Source organism: Heterodontus francisci, chromosome 2 (genome assembly GCF_036365525.1).
Source record: "Heterodontus francisci isolate sHetFra1 chromosome 2, sHetFra1.hap1, whole genome shotgun sequence".
Lineage (NCBI taxonomy): Eukaryota > Metazoa > Chordata > Chondrichthyes > Heterodontiformes > Heterodontidae > Heterodontus > Heterodontus francisci.
Window position 1 is genome coordinate 40,094,274 of NC_090372.1, and position 20,561 is coordinate 40,114,834.

A 20,561-nucleotide genomic window follows, 5' to 3' on the forward strand; every position below is an offset into this window, starting at 1 on the left:
CCTTCCTAATTGCTTGCTGTACCTGCATGCTAACTTTGTGATTCAATTACAAGCACACCCAGATCCCTCTGTACTGCAGAATTGTGCTGTCTCTCCATCTAAATAATATTATGCTTTTCTATTACTGTATTTAGAAGAAATTACATGGATAGACTGGAGAAGCTGAGATTGTTCTCTTTAGAGCAGAGAATGCTAAGAGGAGATTTGATAGGGCTGTTTACAATCATGAAGGGTTTAGATAGCTTAAATAAAGAGAAACTTGTGCAATGACTGAAGGATCAATAACCAAAGGACGCAGATTTAAGGTGATTGACGAAGGAACCAGAGGCAAAATGACAAAAACTTTTTTATGCAGTGAGTGGTTAGGATTTGGAATCTATGTTCTGATAGGATGATGAAACCATTTCAGTAGTTGCTTTAAAAAGATAATTAGATTAATACTTGAAGCAAAAAATATTGCAGGGTATGGGGAAAGAGCAGGGAGAGAGAGACTAATTCGATTGGTCTTTGAAAGAGCTGGCACAGACTTGATGGGCTGCATGACCTCCTGTGCTGTATTATTCTATGAATCTGTGAATCTTTGTTTCTTAAATGTGTTGCATTTGTTATATATTTCATTCCCTTGTTAATGTTTAACTTTAGTTTGTGTACTTGATTATGTCTGTTCAGTTTAATGTGTGTCTGACTTCTGACTAAAAATTATTCGGAGGGCCTGGATCTTTCGCCTCGTAAAGTTGAGATTTATTTGTCACAGTACCCATTTAGGCAGGATATTGTACTGACTGACTTCATGTGTTATTGAAAGTGGATGTCACTGAGCTGGCTGTCATTTTTATTCCAATTCATTGACCATCCTGCTGTAATCAGAAAATGTGGCTGCAAGACTGAGCTGCCATTTCAGTAATGGACTCTTGGTTCATGCTCACTCTAGAAAGATTGGAAATCAGTTTCTTCTTAAATTAATTTGAGTCTTTCCAATTTAATTCTTAGCGCTACATAGCAGAATGTGAAAATGGGACTCCTGCACTGATATAGATGAGGGGGATTTGTGGAGGTTGGGATTTGGGGTGTGCTTTGATATTTACCTAATAATTACCAAATCGTAACAAATCATTGTATACCTGGATATGCTGGATGTTATTAGAAGAAATGTTTTATGGAAAAATGCTTCAGTTCAGTTTTTGCACCTTCCTCCTTGGAGTTGGCTCAGCATCTGATCCATTATTGCATTTTTGCTAGTGCTGCATTGATGATGTCTGGGTCATATAATGTAACCTGAAAATTTGGTAATTTCAAGTACAAACCTATATTGGAAGTATGCCAGTGTTGATATGTCTTCTGATTTTTTTTCCTTCAGATGTAGCTTACTGTACTGAATAATTAATACTAATGCATTATATAGCAAGTATACTATCATGTAGCTCTTAACATGGCGAAGTATATTCACATCTGCACATTAAGCTTTTCTTAACCGCTTAATGCAGTGCCATTTTATTGCCTTAATGAGGGTAGGAGCCAAAGTTGGTGTTATCTGATAGAATTTGAATCTTTTTGATTTTTTAAAAATTCATTTTCGGGATGTAAGCATCGCTGGCAAGGCCAGCATTTATTGCCTACCTCTAATTGCCCTTGAGAAAGTGCTTGGTGAACTGCCGCCTTGAAGCGCATCATTCCATGTGGTGTAGGCGGCAGTGCTGTTAGGGAGGGAGTTCCAGGATTTTGACCCAGCAACAGTGAAAGAGCGGCGATATAGTTCCAAGTCAGGATGGTGTGTGGCTTGGAGGGGAACTTGCAGGTGGTGGTGTTCCCATATGTCTGATGCCCTTGTCCTTCTAGGTGGTAGAGGTCATGGGTTTAGAAGGTGCTGTCGAGGAAGACTTTGTGAGTTTCTGCAGTGCATCTTGTAGATGGTGCACATTGCTGCCACTGTGTGTTGGTGGTGGAGGGAATTAATGTTGAAGGTGGTGGATGGGGTGCCAATCAAGCTGGTTGCTTTGTCTTGGATGGTGTCAAGCTTCTTGAGTGTTGTTGGGGCTGCACCTATACAGGCAAGTGGAGAGTATTCCAACACACTCCTGACTTGTGCCTTGTAGATGGTGGACAGACTTTGTGGTATCACGAGGTGAGCTATTCACTTCAGAATTCCCAGCCTGTAACCTGTTTTTTTAGCCATAATATTTATATGGCTGATCCAGTTAAGTTACTGGTCAATGGTAACGTCCAGAATGTTGATGGTGGGGGTTCAGCGATGGTAATGCCCTTGAATGCCAAAGGGAGGTAGGTAGATTCCCTCTTGTTGGAGATGGTCATTGCCTGGCACTTGTGCAGTGCGAATGTTACTTTCCATTTATGAGCCCAAGCCTGGATGTTGTCCAGGTCTTGCTGCATGCGGGCACGGACAGATTCAGTATCTGAGGAGTCGTGAATGGTCCTGAAAACTCTGCAATCATGAGTGAACATCCCCACCTCTGACTTTATGATAGAGGGAAGGTCATTGATGAAGCAGCTCAAGTCTGTTGGATCATCATCTATGCTAGATATGACTCCAACTAGTGGAGAGTTTACCTGCTGATTCCCATTGACTTCAATTTTGCTCGGGCACATTGATGCCACACTCTGTCAAATGCTGCCTTGATGTCAAGGGCAGACACTCCCACCTCACTTCTGGAATTCAGCTCTTTCGTCCTGTTTGGACCAAGGCTGTAATGTCTGGAGCTGAGTGCTTCTGGTGGAAACCAAACTGAATGTCGGTAACCAGGTTATTGCTGAGTAAGTGCCACTTCCTAACACTGTCATTGGCACCTTCCATTACTTTGCTGATGATCGAGTGTCAGTTGATGGGGTGGTAATTGGCCAGATTGGATCTGTCTTGCTTTTTGGGGACCGAGCATACCTGGTAATTTTCCACATTGCTGGGTAGATGCTAGTGTTGTAGCTGTGCTGGGACAGCTTGGCTAGGGGTGCAGCTAGTTCTGGAGCACAAGTCTTCAGTACTATTGCCGGAATATTGTCAGGGCCTATAACCTTTACTGTATCCAGTGCCTTCAGCTGTTTCTTGATATCACGTGGAGTGAATTGACTGAAGACTGGCATCTGTGGGAATCTCAGGAGAAGGCTGAGTTGGGTAACTACTTGGCAGTTCTGGCTGAAGATGGTGTCAAATGCATCAGCCTTGTCTTTTTCACTAACGTGCTGAGCTCCCCCATCATTGAGGATGGGGATGTTTTTGGAGCCTCCTCCTCTGGTTCATTGCCCACCACAATTGGAAGGACTGCAGAGCTTTGATCTGATTCATGGTTTGTGGAATTGCTTAGCTCCATCGCATGCTGTTTCCTCTGTTTAGCATGCTTGTAGTCTTGTGTTGTAGCTTCACCAGGTTGGCACATCATTTTTGTGTATGCCTGCTACTGCTCCTGGCGTGCTGCCCTGCGCTCATCATTGAACCTGGATTGATCCCTTGGCTTGATGGTAATGGTAGAGTGTGGGATGTGCCAGGTAATGAGGTCACGGATTGTGGTTGAATATAATTCATCTGCTGCTGATGACCCACAGTGGATGCCCAGTTTGAGCTGCTAGAATCTATGCCATTTAGCACAGTGGTAGTGCTACACAATACAATGGAAGGTGTCCTCAGTATGAAGATTTTGCGGTGGTCACTCCTACCAATACTGTCATGGACAGATGCATCTGTGACAGCTAGATTGGTGAGGGGGGGCTCAAGTAGGTTTTTTCCCTCTTGGTTCTCTCTCCACCTACCAGGCCCACTGTGGCAGCTATGTCCTTCAGGGTTCGGCCAGTAGTGGTGCTACCAGGCTATTCTTGGTGATGGACATTGAAGTTCCCCACCCAGAGTACATTTTGTGCCCTTGCTATCCTCTGTGCTTCTTCCAAGAGGAGTACTGATTCATCAGCTGAGGGAGGGCAGTAGGTGGTCACTAACAGGAGGTTTCCTTGCCAAAGTTTGACCTGATGCCATGAGATTTTATGGGGTCGAAGTCAATGTTGAAGACTCACAGGGCCACTCCCAACTGTATACTACTGTGCCGCCATCAACAGGGCAGATCCAGGGATGGTGAGGGAGGAGTCTGGGATATTGTGTGTAAGGTATGATTTGGTGAGTATGACTGTCAGGCTGTTCTTTCACTAGTCTGTGGGACCCAATTTTGGCACAAGTTGCCAGATGTTGGTGAGAAGGACTTGACAGGGTCAACAGGGCAGGGAGTGCATTTGTTGTTCCTGGTGCCTATGTCGAAAACCATCCGGTTTTATTCCTTTTTGACTTTTCTGTAGCGGTTTGAAACAACTGAGCAGCTTGCTAGGCCATTTCAGAGGGCAGTTAAGAGTCAACCACATTGTTGTGCGTCTGCAGTCGCACGTAGGTCAGACCAGGTAAGGATGGCCGATTTCCTTCCCTGAAGGACATTAGTGAACCAGCTGGGTTTTTACAATAATCTGGTAATTTCATGATCATCATTAATGAAACTAGCTTTTTTATTCCAGATTTTTAAAATTAATTAATTGAATTCAAATTTGAATTCATGTCTACGGCACATTTGTCCGGGCCTCTGGGTGACGAGTCCAGTAACCGTCCATTTGATTTTTAATAGATTTTTAAAACAGCAGGCAGGGTAACATAGAAATTTCTGCACAGGGTCCCAGTCTTAACTGTAGCATTACTTGGAGGTCAAAACAGGAGCTTGCTCCATCCCCCTAAGAAAGGGAGGGAATATCAAGATACTTGTTTTCTTGACTTGCTCTTGTGCGCCCCTTTGTGACGAGCTGAAGTGTAGAATTAATCGGGGGTGGGGAGGGATATGAGCAAACCTGTTCCTGTACATTCAGAATGTGTCTTAAAATGCTCCCCATATTGATTTTTGTTGTCTCTGTTTTTCATACCCGATCATACATTTTACTAACTTTCTTTTCAGTTTGAACTTTTTGCAGAAAATGGGTGAAATTTGGGGATGTTGCAAGACGCAATATTTTCTTGAGAGTATGTATACATTGAGAGTATGTGGGCGGCGCAGTGGTTAGCACCGCAGCCTCACAGCTCCAGGGACCCGGGTTCGATTCCGGGTACTGCCTGTGTGGAGTTTGCAAGTTCTCCCTGTGTCTGCGTGGGTTTTCTCCGGGTGCTCCGGTTTCCTCCCACAAACCAAAAGACTTGCAGGTTGACAGGTAAATTGGCCATTATAAATTGTCACTAGTATAGGTAGGTGGTAGGGAAATATAGGGACAGGTGGGGATGTTTGGTAGGAATATGGGATTAGTGTAGGATTAGTATAAATGGGTGGTTGATGTTCGGCACAGACTCGGTGGGCCGAAGGGCCTGTTTCAGTGCTGTATCTCTAATCTAATCTAAAAAAAAATACCTTAATATAAGTGTGCATGCATATATGTGAAGTGGCTGGCTTCTCAGTTAGAGTGACTGTGACCTTTATAGACAAGGGCCAAGAATATGTTAAGTCAAATCTCTAGCTTGTAATATAAGTACTGAATTTATAACTTTAGTAATTAAATAGAGATATTTTCTTTTTTTAAAAAAGGTTTGGGTATCACATTGCATCCAACTTAAATCTAATTTGCACTGCAAACCCTCTGATATGATCAGCTGAAGAATAGCTAGCCAGTCTCTAGTTATCCAGGTTCATGGATTTATAAAACCAACTTTAGTCCTGTTTTCCCACGGTACATTAACTCAACTGCATTTATTATGTAAATCTTAATTCATCTAGCCAGATGTGATGCTCCTGTTATTTATGCTGTTTTGAGTTAATAGCCTGTTCTCGCTGGTTCTGAAGTGTTGCTATGATTTTTTTTTTCAGTGCTTTGTGTAATACAAGACGTCTTCCCTCCCCTCTTTCTTTCACTTAATTATTGTACCACCAAAGAATGACATTAGGTTACAAAACTCCCAGCCTGTATCCAGAAACAAATTTTCCACCTCAGTAATTGTAAAAACACATTGCCAGACTTTATCCAAGCTTCATGAGTGTGATGTTCACACGCATCTGGTGTTCAACTGTTCTGAAAATACTAAAGTGGACTGAATCTGCAGAAGCAGTGTCGTAAAGATGACTAAAATAGTTTATTTTTATCAGTCCACTCATCCAATCTAGATTTTTTTTGGCTTATAAGACAAGGCGATAGTGAATGTCAGAGAATGAACATTGAATTTCAGATGATAGATAATTAAACTTTATTTTTCAGAACCTGCTTGAATGGTGCTGTATTGCATGCTCCGAACTCTCTCTGGCATGGGGACAGAATTCTATGGGGAAATAACCACTTTTTTAGGTATGTCGATTTCGAGTTCAAATGTATGTATTTTAAAAATATTTAGTTTATCTACCATTCTTCATGAGCATTTTGTAAAATGTATTCTTTCCTCCTGTAACTATCTCTGCTTCTCTCCCACTCTGCTACTTTCTTTCTCCTCTCTCTCATACACATCGTCTTTGGTTCACTTTCTCTGTCTCTCTCCTACTTTCATAGTTCCTGTGCCTTGATTGTAAAAGCCTTTCCTTGCCTGTCTTCTCTCTGCCTATGTACCTGTCTCTTAAAATGATTTTTTTTTAAGTGTTTGTTGTGTTGTATATATTTCTCTTTTTTTCTTTAATAAGGGTGGGTTGGAGAGTTGTCATGGCTGCTGTATCTTATAAATTTATTTTAGTGTGATGTAATTGGGAGATGGAATTTCTTGGGAAGTGTGTGACACGTTATTCATGATGAATAACAACAATATGAAGTCTCAATTGGAAAGGAGTAAAAAAACACCTGCAAGGGGGAAGGAAATTAATCTGGTTCAGTGTAGATGATAGACTCAGTATAAGATACATTTTATTATAAAGGTTTGTTTGTGTAATCTTGAAATATTGCAACAATCTTTACTATTTTGTGTATTTTTTAAACACCTTTGTTGAAGGGACTCATTAAAGCATATTGTTCTTCCATCTTAAAGATTTGGGTTCAAATCCAACTTAGACTGACCTGAACATTAGAACAATTGGAGGCCATTTAGCTTCTCGAGTCTATTCAACTATTCAGTTAGATCATGGCTGGTCTGCACCTCAGCTCCATTTACCCATTTTTCATTCTTGTAACTCAATACCCTCACCTAATAACGATTGCAGTCTTAAAAATTTCATTTGGGCCAGCATCCGTTGCCTTTTTGAGGCATGAATTCCACATTTCCACAACCTTTGTGTGAAAAGTGCTTTCTTATTGCACCCTTGAATGGTCTAGCTTCAGTTTTAAGATTGTGCCTCCTTGTTCTGGGTCATTTTAGAACTTCACTTTATATCACTCCTCAATCTTCTAAACTCAAGCAAATAGAAGCCAAGTTGATGCAACCTGTCCTCATAATTTAACACATTAAGCCCCAGTAAGATTCTTGTAATCCTGCTCTGTACTCCCTTGAGGGCCAGTTACTCCTCGAGGTTCCGTGCTCAGAATTGAACATGGTGCTCCAAATGGGGTCTGACCAAGGCTTTGTACAGTTGAAGCATAACTTCTTCCTCTTTGTATTCCAGCCTCTTGAGATAATAGCTTAATAGCTAACATTCCATTAGCCTTTTTGATTGCTTTTTGTATCTATACACTAGCTTCTAGTGATTTGTTTTCTTCAATTCAACATGGATCACCTCACTTCTTTTCACATTGAATTCCATCTGCTGCAGTTTTGCTCACTTATTTAATCTTCTATGTCCCTTTGTAACCTCTTGTTCCTATGTAACAACTTTGTAACTTAGTGTCATCTGCAAACTTTGATGTACAACTCTCTATTCTTTCATCCAAGCATTTGATACATTGAGTGAAAAGCTGAGGCCCCAGTGCAGGTCCTTGGGGAACACCACTTGTCACATTCCCTGTATCCCCACTCTGTCTCCTACCTCACAGCCAATTATTAACCAAAGCTCACCTCCAATTTCACACGCTCTCATTGAAATAAATTCAGGCATTCACAACTTATTTCTTTTTGGACTGACCAGAATTCAGCAATCTCTCTCAAGTTATAAAGATGTTTGATATTGGAAATACTGGTGCAGAAATGGCTGGTGTTAAGGAACATTGTCAAGGCACTGTTAAAAGATGTAACCTGTTCTGTAACAGACCTGGGAATGCTTGATGTTAATATTGGGTGTAAATGTTCCACAACTTAGTTGCTATTATCCTGACCTTGGTAAGTGAAACTTTACCACAAATGAAAGAATAAAAGGCTTCTAGCAGAATCAAGATTTGGGTTACCCTGTAAACCAAATATTGTAAGTGCCACGACATAAATGTGTTGTTTCAATGCAGTCAAGAAATTTTTTTTTAACAAACTTTTTTTTATAAATAGAATTAACCTACCCATGAGGAAGAGGAGAGACAAATTAAAAGAATTTGAGTGTGAGGCAAATCGAGAAGGTATCACAGAGCAGGATGTGGAGACAGCAAGCGAAGCTTCGTCCGAACCAGATTATAATTATGAGTTTGCACAGATGGAAGTCATGATGAAAGCTCTCAGCACTAATGGTGAGCGGCAGATCTGGGACAAACTCTCAACCTCCAGAATTGTGGTGATGTAAAGGTCGCGCCCTGCACTTTTTACAGGCTTGCAGCACTTATTGTTGCAGAGGGCCCTCCTCAAGCAACATAGGAACATACATATTAGGAGCAGGAGTAGGCCACTTGGCCCCTCGAGCCTGTTCCGCCATTCAACAAGATCGTGGCTGATCTAATTGTAACCTCAACTCCACATTCCCGCCTACCCCCATAACCTTTCACACCTTGCTTATCAAGAACCTATCTACCTCTGCCTTAAAAATATTCAAAGACTCTGCTTCCACTGCCTTTGAGGAAGAGAATTCCAAAGACTCACGACCCTCTGAGAGAAAAAATTTCTCCTCATTTCTGTCTTAAATGGGCGACCCCTTATTTTTAAACAGTGACCCAGTTCTAGATTCTCCCAGAAGGGGAAACACCCTTTCCGCATCCACCCTGTCAAGACCTCTCAGGATCTTATATGTTACAATCAAGTCATGGATACAAGCCTAGCCTGTCCAACCTTTCCTCATGAGACAACCCGCCCATTCCAGGTATTAATCTAGTAAACCTTCTCTGAACTGCTTCCAATGCATTTACATCCTTCCTTAAATAAGGAGACCAGTACTGTACACAGTACTCCAGATGTGGTCTCACCAATGCCCTATATAACTGAAGGATAGCCTCCCTACTTTTGTATTCAATTTCTCTCGCAATAAATGATAACATGCAATTAGCTTTCCTAATTCCCTGCTGCATCTACATACTAACCTTTTGTGATTCATGCAGTAGTACACACAGATCCCTCTGCATCTCAGAGCTCTGCAATCTCTCACTATTAAGATGATATGCTTTTTTATTCTTCCTGCCAAAATGGACAATTTCACATTTTCCCACATTATACTCCATTTTCCAGATCTTTTCCCACTCACTTAATCTATCTGTATACCTTTGTGGCCTCCTTATATCCTCTTCACGGCTTACTTTCCTACCTATCTTTGTGTCATCAGCAAATTTAGCAGCCCTACCTTCGTTCCCTTCATCCAAGTCATTTACTTAAATTGTACAATATTGAGGCCCAGCACTGATCCCTGTGGCACATCTTGCCAACCAGAAAATGACCCATTTATGCCTACTCTGCTTCCTGTTAGCTAGCCAATCTTCTATCCATGCCAATATGTTACCCCCATCACGGTGAGCTCTTATTCTTTGCAAGAACCTTTGAATTGGCACCTTATCAAATGCATCTCCAAACATCTCCAAAGCCTCGTCTGAGAAATGGACTGCTTTCTGTGCCTCTGGTATTCCTTTCAGACATTTGTTTCTGCCACAAGTTTCTCCATGAGAAATTATCATGCCCACCCGCTTAAGCAGCTGCAGCATCATGTAACTTCTCATCCAGTCGTAGGAGTTTTTCATGCCTGGAGCATGTTCAAAATATTAAAATTAGACTGATCCCGGAAATATGCATAAGCTAAATGAACTACTTAGGTGTAGTTCTCTCACTGCCACACTGAGAGGGACCTTGATTTACCGTTTTACCTGAAAACTGGCACCTCCAAAAATGCAGAGCTCCCTCAGTACTGCACTGGAGTATCAGCCTAGATTTTGTGCTCAAGTGGGACTTGACTCTCCACGTTCTGACTCAGAGAGAAGACTGTTGCCACTGAACTTAGTCTGACACTCTGAATTAAATATTTTAAAATTAATGTCCATTTATCTTCTGGAAGCAATAGAAAAATTGCCGCTGTACTTTTTATTGCAAATCTGACGATTGGGTCTGGAATGTGTCGTGCTTGCATATTAAAATGCTGATGGCTATAGTGTACCAAAAACAGATCACTTGACTTGAATTAAACTGACTGATGCTTTGTGTAATTTTGCAGACCCCATTCAGAATGTTGTGCAGATTCTTGAGAAGCAGTACTTGGAGGAGAAACGGAATGCACTTGAAGAGCAAAGGTTAATGTACGAGCGTGAGCTGGAGCTCCTTCGTCAACAGCTGTCACCAGACAGGCAGCATCGGCATAGCATAGAGAGATTGTCATTCACCTCTCAAACTGCACAACAAAAAGTGAAACTTTGGTCTGAAGAGAGGTGGGATTTTATGTCTTCTTGAGTTACGTATGCTCAATTACTTAGGGTAAGAACATGAAGTGGTCTTAGCTGTGCAGCCCACTCAGTGCAGCATTCATGAATTTAAAAGAGTAATAGTTCCCTACAGATAGGCTTTCCATTGATTCAATAAGTACTAATATTGATTTATTAAGTAACTGAGTATCAAAGTCATCAGATCTCAAATAATGATGTAAGTGTAACTTTTGGGATCAACAAATGAAACTCCTGGGCAGTAAAAACAATAAGCAATTCCCTTTTCTGGTGCACAATCTTACAATGTTGGGGGATGGACTACTGTGTAGGCACACTGCATAGAGTATATTAATTTTACCTTCATGTACTTTATTTGATTCCATCAGCTAAATTTGAAATTGCTAAGACCTTGATATCACATCTTCTCTCGCTCCTCCTTGCCTGTCATAGGATAGATCTGGTTGAGCTTTATTTTCATGTAAAAATATTTAATTGTAATTTCTCTTGGCCTCCTCACTCCTATCTGTAAGTTTTTTCCTGGCCATTGCACAGTTTCAAACAGAAAGGACCAGCAAGCAACCTTTAGTCAACATCTGCAGTGCTGTTTAATTGGCTAGTGGAGGGTTGACATATTGTCCAATGTTCCCTTTCTATGTAGGAGAAGCACTTACACACACAGCCCCATTGAATTTCAATATGAAAAGCATTTATTTAAAAAAAAATGAGGGAACCATTCCAGAATGAATATCTTTCTGCTTACTAAAATATTTCAGGGGGGCATTTTTATTTAATATTTTCATATTGATGTGCTGGTTGATTACGTGCAGTGGAAAGTCTGAAGTGGCAATGTATCTTCTCTATAAGTGGAATGTGATACATTAGTAAATGAAACCACCAGCTGAAGGCATTTTCCATCATCTATATTCAGTAAATCTTTGTGGGAAAGGAGGAATGTTGCTTCATTTTTTTCTGTTTCTTTCTTGTTGCAGAGATCAGCTGTTCCGTCACAGTCTGTCGAAGTTGAGAGAGCAAATAGTGAAAGCCAATGCTCTAGTGAGAGAAGCAAACTTCCTGGCAGAAGAAATGAATAAGCAGACAGATTACCAAGTCACGCTGCAAATCCCAGCAGCAAATCTCAGTGCTAACAGGAAGGTAGGCAGATTCAATCCACTCTTAGTGCTCCCAAAATGAACTAGCAAGCAACTCGGTTGTACAACAATTGCTACTGCATGGTTCAAGAGGGCTCATTGCCACTATCTCAGGGGAACTATGGATGCTCAATAATGCCAGCTTTGTCAGGGTCACCCACAACAACAACAGCAACAACAATAAGTACTTACATCATGCCTTTAATGTAGTAGAATGACCCCAAGGTCCTTCATAGGAGTGTTAGAAAACAAATATTTAGCACTGACCTGCTTGAGATATTAGAGCAGATGGTCAAAAGCTTTGTCAAAAAGGTAGGTTTTAAGGAACATCTTAAAGGAGGAAAGAGTAGAGGAGAGCCGGAGAGGTTTAGGGGAGGGAATTCTAGGGCCTTGGCACGTGAAGGCATGGTTGCCAATAGTGGACCGCTTAAAATCTGAGATGCTTATGAGGCCAGAACTGGAGGAGGCGGAGTTATTGGAGGATTGTGGGGCTGGAGGAAATTACAGAGATAGGAAAGGACAAGGCCATGGAGGGATTTGAAAACAAGGATGAGAATTTTAAAATCCAGGTGTTGTCTCACTGAGCCAATGTAGTTCAGCGAGCATAAGAGTGATGGGTGAATAGGGTATGGTGCAAGTTAGCACAGTGGTATTAATTAAATAGTAATTGAGTATTTAGTTGTGTTCTGGTGGTGGACATTAACTGGGGATTCACTTGTGCTCCTACGTATAAGAGCAGACTGAAACTGTGGTTGTCAGTTTAGGAGGTCCTTGTTTATAATGTGTGTCTCGGTAAATAAAAGCTTATAATTGTGTAAAGATTAGATTCCATTTCTATCTTTCATCATGGTTTTGGATGAGCACAAGTTTACAGCGAGAAGAATGTAGGAGGCTAGTCAGGAGTAGGTTGGAATAGTCAAATCTAGAGGTAACAAAGGCATGGATGAGGGTTTCAGTAGCTGATAAGCTGAGGCAGGGGAAGAGTCAGGTGATAGAGATGGAAATAGGCAATCTTATTGATGATGCATCCAGGTAGGCGAAAGCTCATCTCGGGGTCAAATAGGATACCAAGGTTGCAAAGAGTCTGGTTCACATGCCAAGGAAAAATAAAAACCTAAACATGAGTAAGTTGCATTTATCAAAATATTAGGAATTATGCCTGCTGCCCCTTACAGGAAGCCCATCGTGCTAACTTCCAAGCTTAAACAGTTGGAATCAATATTAACATCATGGAAGATGCACCTCCAGGATTGTATTTGAGATTGTTCTGAGATATTTGGCTAGTATTATTGCTAATCACTATAGAGTGGCTTTTGGATGATATTAAACTACTAACAAAATCACAATCAAAGAAACACATTCCTGTAATTTTGTTAGTGGGTTACTCATTACAGAAACATGTATTCTCCTGTTTTTCATTAGAAGAGTAATCCTGGGCCATTAATAAATCCTGCATTTTTAACAGGTAAAGAACCTTTTGTTCCAAAATACTTCAATTAAATTATTTCCAGAATAAGTATTAGTACTTCACACAGAATCATAGAAATAATCCCACAGAAAGAGGTAATTCGGCCTATCACACCTGTGCAACTTCATTTTTAGTTGATGTTATAGTCTCTGCTTCAGTAGCCACTTGTATATAAAGCACTCCATTTTCAAAGCATGCTCTATGAAAAACAATCTTCTGTTTCCCACTTTGTTGTTCCAAGATTCTTCCAGTGGTATTCTTGCGTCTGCATTAGTCTGTTATTGATTTGCAACTAATAATAACAACCTTTTCATATTTAACTCCCCCAAACCTTCCAGCATTTTTTATATCTCTCACCCTCCCAAACCTTCACTGTTCAGTTTATTGTTTAAAAAAGCATAATTTTTCATACCTAGTATCAGACTGATCAATATTTACTGTAATATCTCATATTTCTCCTCTCATGGGGTGCCTAGAATTGAAGGCAAAACCAGAAGTGTGGCTTAACCAATGTCTTGTACAAAACATAGCAATTTTTTTGTGTTTTACATTCAATCGCTCTGCTCTTTAAAGATCTAGGTGTCTGCACTCCCAGTTTTCCGTGTTATTCCAGATAAGTGGAAAGTGATTTTGGGAAGATAAGTTTGTAAATTGGCCTCCTGGCCAACAGTGCCTGCAAACCCCTTATCAACCAACACTAGCACAACAGATTAACTGGATATTTAGTTCATTGCTGTTTGTGGAACCAAACTGTGCCCACATTGGCTGCTACATTTCCCTACATAACAAAAGTGACTACATTTCAAAAGTAATTCATTGAGTTTGGTGTTCTTTGGGGTGCTCTGAGAATGTGAAAGGTGCTACAGAATGCAAGCTTAATCTTTCCAGAAGTTTTTGTCTTTATTTCAGACTTGCAGCATTGAAAGTGTTTAAGGCCCTTCTTCTATTTTTAATATCAATATATTGGCGAAGAGGTGTATGATATATTACTGATAATATGTAGTGATTATTTACTATATTTTATGCATTGAAAGCAGTTTTGAATTTGCTGTTTATGAAAATAGAGAGGAGCAATTGTGAGTGAGCCAGCTATTCAAGTACGACGCAAGGGAAAAGGTACCCAAGTCTGGGCCATTGAGAAGCTGGAGAACAAATTGATTGATATGAGAGACCTCTATCAGGATTGGAAGGAGAAAGATATGGTTGAATATGTGAGTACAAGGGATACTTTGGTACAGAACTGCTTGTAAGGAAAAATTCCAAGTGTTCCACCTAATGTCTGCTGTTGCTTAATATAGTTTACCATTTTCTTATTGGCATCACCAACAGAGTGCCTGTATAGGACGTTGTGGTCTACAAATTTGCGGCGATAGAATTTGAATTTGCACTCATGAATTCCCACACTCGTGAGTTTTTAATCTTAGCCAAGCTACTGGGGTAGGTATTGAACAGAAAGGCAGGCTATCCTGTCAAACCGGTTAATCTCTTCCCATATAAAAACAAGAAATGCTGGAACCACTCAGCAGGTCTGGCAGCATCTGTGGAAAGAGAAGCAGAGTTAACATTTCGGGTCAGTGACCCTTCATCGGAACTGACAAATATTAGAAAAGTCACAGGTTATAAGCAAGTGAGGTGGGGGTGGGACAAGAGATAACAAAGGAGGTCTAGATTGGACCAGGCCACATAGCTGACCAAAAGGTCACAGAGCAAAGGCAAACAATATGTTAATGGTGTGTTGAAAGACAAAGCATTAGTACAGATTAGCTGTTAATACACTGAATATTGAACAGCAGCAAGTGCAAACCTGAAAAAAAACAGTGGGTAAGCAAACTGAACAAGCTAAGATGACATGAAAAAAATGCAAAAAAAAAAATGATTGTAAAGAATGTAAAACAAAAAGGAAGAAAAAAATAACTAAAAATGAAAGTAAAATGGGGGGCTGTCATGCTCTGAAATTATTGAACTCGATGTTCAGTCCGGCAAGCTGTAGTGTGCCTAATCGGTAGATGAGATGCTGTTCCTCAAGCTTGCGTTAATGTTCACTGGAACACTACAGCAATCCCAGGACAGAGATGTGAGCATGAGAGCAGGGGGGAGTGTTGAAATGGCAAGCAACCGGAAGCTCGGGGTCCTGCTTGCGGACTGAGCGGAGATGTTCCGCAAAGCGGTCACCCAGTCTGCGCTTGGTCTCCCCAATGTAGAGGAGACCACACTGTGAGCAGCGAATACAGTATACTACATTGAAAGAAGTACAAGTAAATCGCTGCTTCACCTGAAAGGAGTGTTTGGGGCCTGGGATAGTGAGGAGAGAGGAGGTAAATGGGCAGGTATTACACCTCCTGCGATTGCAGGGGAAGGTGCCATGGGACGGGGACGAGGTGGTGGGGGTAATGGAGGAGTGGACCAGGGTGCAGCGGAGGGAACGATCCCTTCGGAATGCTGACAGGGGAAGATGCGACTGGTAGTGGCATCACGCTGGAGGTGGCGGAAATGACGGAGGATGATCCTTTGGATATGGAGGCTGGTGGGGTGAAAAGTGAGGACAAGGGGAACCCTGTCACGGTTCTGGGAGGGAGGGGAAGGGGTGAGGGTAGAGGTGCGGGGAATGGGCCGGACACGGTTGAGGGCCCTGTCAACCACAGTGGGGGGAAATCCTCGGTTGAGGAAAAAGGAGGTCATATCCGAAGCACCATCATGGAAGGTAGCATCATCAGAGCAGATGCGTCGGAGACGGAGAAACTGGGAGAATGGAATGGAGTCCTTACAGGAGGCAGGGTGTGAAGAAGTGTAGTCGAGGTAGCTGTGGGAGTCGGTGGGCTTATAATGGATATTGGTAGACAACCTATCCCCAGAGATGGAGACAGAGAAGTCGAGGAAGGGAAGGGAAGTGTCAGAGATGGACCATGTAAAGGTGAGAGAAGGGTGGAAATTGGAAGCAAAGTTGATAAAAGTTTTCCAGTTCGGGGCGGGAGCAGGAAACGGCACCGATACAGTCATCGATGTACCGGAAAAAGAGTTGGGGGAGGGGGCCTGAGTAGGACTTGGAACAAAGAATGCTCGACATATCCCACAAAAAGACAGGCATAACTAGGACCCATGCGGGTACCCATATCAACACCTTTTACTTGAAGGAAGTGCGTGGAGTTGAAGGAGAAGTTGTTCAATGTGAGAACAAGTTCAGCCAGGCGGAGGAGGGTGGTAGTGGATGGGGACTGGTTGGGCCTCTGTTCCAGGAAGAAGCGGAGAGTCCTCAAACCATCCTGGTGGGGGATGGAGGTGTAGAGCGATTGGACGTCCATAGTGAAGAGGAGGCGGTTGGGACCAGGAAACTGGAAATTGTTAAAATGACGTAGGGCTTCAGAAGAGTCACGGATGTAGGTGGGAAGAGACTGGACCAGCGGAGAAAAGATAGAGTCTAGATAGGAAGAAATAAGTTCAGTGGGGCAGGAGCAGGCTGACACAATGGGTCTGCCGGGACAGTCCCGTTTGTGGATTTAGGAGGTAGAAGCGGGCTGTCCGGGGTTGTGGAACTATGAGGTTGGAAGCTGTAGAGGGAAGATCTCCAGAGGAGATGAGGTCAGTGACAGTCCTTTGGACGGTGGCTTGATGTTCGGTGGTGGGGTCATGGTCCAGAGGGAGGTAGGAAGAAGTGTCCGTGAGTTGGCGTTGAGCTTCTGCAAGGTAGAGGTCGGTACACCATACTACAACAGCACCACCCTTGTCTGCAGGTTTGATGACCATGTCGGGGTTAGACCTGAGAGAACGGAGTGCCTCAAGTTCAGAGGGGGACAGGTTAGAGTGAGTGAGGGGGGCAGAGAAATTGAGACGACCAATGTCTCGCCGACAGTTTTCATCCCATCATTGTTTTCGTAGCTGCGATGGCTACTAATTAAATTGTAGACTTGTCCACGACTGATTCTAATTCATCAGATGTCCATATCTGTTGACTTTCAGCAGGCATCATATCATCAATCAGGAGCATTCCGAGTCTGAATGTTATGAGTTCAAGTCCCACTCCAGAGACTTGAGTACAAAATCCAGGCTGGCACTCCAGTACAGTACTGAGGGAATGCTGCATTGTCAGAGGCGTGGCATCTTTCAGATGAAACATTAAACTGAGACTCCATCTGCTCTGCTTTCTCAGGTGGATGTAACACATTCTATGGCACTATGCCGAAGAAGGCAGGGGAATTCTCCCTGGCGTCCTGGCCAATACTTGTCCTACAACCAATTATCTGGTCATTATCACATTGCTATTTTTGGGACCTTGCTGTATGCACACTTCACTTCCGTGTTTTCCATATTACAGCAGTGACTATACTTCAAAAGTACTTCATTGGCTGTTGAGTGCTTTGGGATATTCTGATGTAATGAAAGGTGCTATATAAATACAAGTGCTTTCTTTCTGTAAGCTAGTGTTATTGCGGGCAATCTGAGCACCAGTACTAGTTTCTTTTGCACAGATCAGCTAACTTAGTCGAACCCGAAACCCTGCTATTCTGTGTGGCTCACCTGCTCATTGGACAATTTCATTTACTCATGGGCAGAGGCGCGAGGGGGGTGCGGTTGGGGATGTATCTTTAGGAGCAAAATAAAAGAACACAGTTGCCATTGCATGGCATCCAAAGGTATTGCCTGAAATTCCTATTTCACTCTTACCGTTCGAAAGTGAAAGGAATTTCCTTCTTTATTATAATAATTTTTGTTTTTTTTTAAATTTCAGTACAATAAAATTCTCAGTAAACATGGGGACCCTTTCTACGAGGCCCAGGAAAACCACAACCTGATTGGTGTAGCCAATGTCTTCTTGGAGTGCCTTTACCACGATGTGAAACTTCAGTATGCTGTTCCCATCATCAGCCAGCAGGGGGAGGTGAGAGTTGGCACAAAGAAAACTTCTTAACCCCTGAGCATTTCTGAAACTGCCTAAATTCTTCAAGCTGTTAACGTTCAGCATTTCTTATTTTAGATAAAAGATAAAAGCCACTGCACATTGCTTTTTATATTCTTTACCATTTTGACTGCAATATGTCAAACTGTCAAGAAATTATTTGCCAAATGACCTGATAAAATCTGACGGTGATATGTAACATAGTGAAATGTTTCTGACTGTTTTCTTAAATCGAGGTTGCTGGCAGGCTTCACGTGGAAGTGATGCGGGTTAGTGGTGTGGTTCCAGAGCGTCTGGATGCAGGAGACGATTCTTCAGAGAACTCAAGTGGAAGCTATGAAGTAATGGATAACAATGGTGAGATTGTGCACATGGCAAAGAAACTGACCTGCAGGGTAAGTGAGAATAAACCTTATGGACATAGAAAATCTTTGCAAATGTTGATTCACCAAAAAAAAATGGCAAGTTACAAGCGTATTTTATTCTTTGGCAATTTCTTTCTACAACACTGAACATCAAGTTGAAAGAAGCCAAAAATGTACATTTTCAGCCTCAACACTTTTTGGATTTATCAGTACAGATCATCCTTCCAATTGAGAAATGCAGTTGGAAACAATATCCAGTCAAATACAATTTTCTTAAATGTTACTACTTTTTAGGGGTCTGTGTCTCTAGCCTGTAAATTGAAGACTAATCTGTTGCTTGACTTTTAACCCCTTCCCCCAGCTACTGCACATTTGCATTCAGTTAAAATTAGGATGACCTGAACTGAATGTGATCTGAGGGAGTTTATGCTGGCAATTTCCCAGATGCAAAACTTGGGCAGTGTGCGTATTAACAATATTAAGTTACCAGCTTGGTATTTGTGCACACTTCTCCTTTCCCTTATAGCACATCAAAAGAGTTGCAAGACAATCTTGTTTATATCCCAGGTGAAAAAATAAAAGTGTGACTTTTGCTTGCGCTTAATATTTATGCTTGTTCAAATAATGGAATTCAGCTGTCAGTTGGAAAGATAGAAATTTTCATTTGTATGAACATTGTGTTCCTGTAGCAATCATGTCCAGAAATGCATCTCAAATCACTTTATAGAGCATTAGACGATGAGTGTTTCCGCTGCAGGAGGGAGAGTGTAAAACAGGGTGCAAAGAGCAGGTGAAAGCACTGTCAAAGAGAGGGCTTTTGAAGGCAGTGAAAGAGACTAGGTGGAGATGCCAACCGAGGAGATTCCAGCAGTTAGGACATAGTGACTGATGGAGCAGTAGTCGGTGGTGGAATAGATGAAGCAGGAAATGTGAAGTAGTCTTGTGCCACAGGAGCAGAAGATGTTCGGAGGAATGTGGAGCTGGAGATCCCAGATTTGGGGACAGTTGAGACCATGGAGGCATATGAAGATGAGAATCTAATTTTGAGTCTGTGAGGCATGGGAATCCTGTAGAGCATGTTAGGTTCCAGGGGGTCAGGGGTGTAGGTCTGTGGGTGAAGACACAGTTGTAGTGTTTTGTAAAATTTGTAATTTGAGGAGGGCAACAATGGGGGGGGGGGGGGGGAGGGGGGTGGTGCATGCAGTTGAGGCACATTTGGCAAGGTTCAGTCTCAAGGTGATATATGTTCTGGTTTTGGCAACAGAGATTAGCAGTGATGCAAAGATGACAGAAAACGGTTTTGGTGAAAGATTGGATTTGTGGGAGGAAGCTGAATTGGGTTTCAGGAATGTTCCGCACATCTGGGTGTAGCCTGAGATGGCAGTGGGGGTATCGATGGAGTCATGGCCAGGTTTGTAAAGGTATTTGGGAGCTGATGAAGATGGCTTTTGTTTAACTTGAAGAAGCTTTATTTCATCTAGGTTTTATTGGCAGATGGCAATTGGGGGGAGTGGCAGTGGAGGAGGTGATGTTGAATGACATCACCATAAATCTGGAAGCTAATAGTACACTTAAGCCTATGTTGCTAATCATAGTACAGGTGGTTTGGGATGGGACTATTGGGGATAGGATTGTGTGGTGTCTGTAAATTTCTTGATCTTTTTCTCTGTGCCTGTGATTTCTCTTTCCCTATTTCTTTGCTCCAATAATATATAGATAAAAATGATGCTGTCACATCAGGCTATTCCCTCAATTTGACCTTTCCGCTTCTGTCCTCCAATCCCTCTGTGTCCTTCCTTCCCCTATGTTTCTCTCTCTCTGCTTGATCTTTTTGTCTCTGATCTATCTCTATTTGATCTTGCTTTCATTATCTCTCCCTGATCTGTCTTCTCCACCATTAATTTCTGTTTGCAGTCCTCTGAGTTTCTTCCTGTCTGTTGCTGATCTTTCTGCTTCATCTCTGTGATTTTGTCTCCAGTCATTCTCTTTCTCACCTTTTTTTTATTCATTCATGGGATGTGGGCATCGCTGGCCAGGCCAGCATTTATTGCCCATCCCTAATTGCCCTCGAG

The 20,561-nt window shown here is 42.0% G+C and overlaps 1 protein-coding gene across 6 annotated transcripts in view; it reads left to right on the forward strand.

Annotated features, from left to right (window-relative positions):
• kif13a (kinesin family member 13A) overlaps positions 1-20,561 on the forward strand; it is a 366,399-nt gene that overhangs the window by 265,657 nt on the left and 80,181 nt on the right. For all 6 annotated transcript variants that reach the window (XM_068057158.1, XM_068057185.1, XM_068057194.1 and 3 more), the window contains exons 15-21: positions 6,211-6,297; positions 8,342-8,517; positions 10,413-10,623; positions 11,607-11,769; positions 14,298-14,444; positions 17,957-18,106; positions 18,361-18,519. In XM_068057158.1, the coding sequence (XP_067913259.1) occupies positions 6,211-6,297; positions 8,342-8,517; positions 10,413-10,623; positions 11,607-11,769; positions 14,298-14,444; positions 17,957-18,106; positions 18,361-18,519 (1,093 nt within the window). The remainder of the gene's footprint in view (positions 1-6,210; positions 6,298-8,341; positions 8,518-10,412; positions 10,624-11,606; positions 11,770-14,297; positions 14,445-17,956; positions 18,107-18,360; positions 18,520-20,561) is intronic.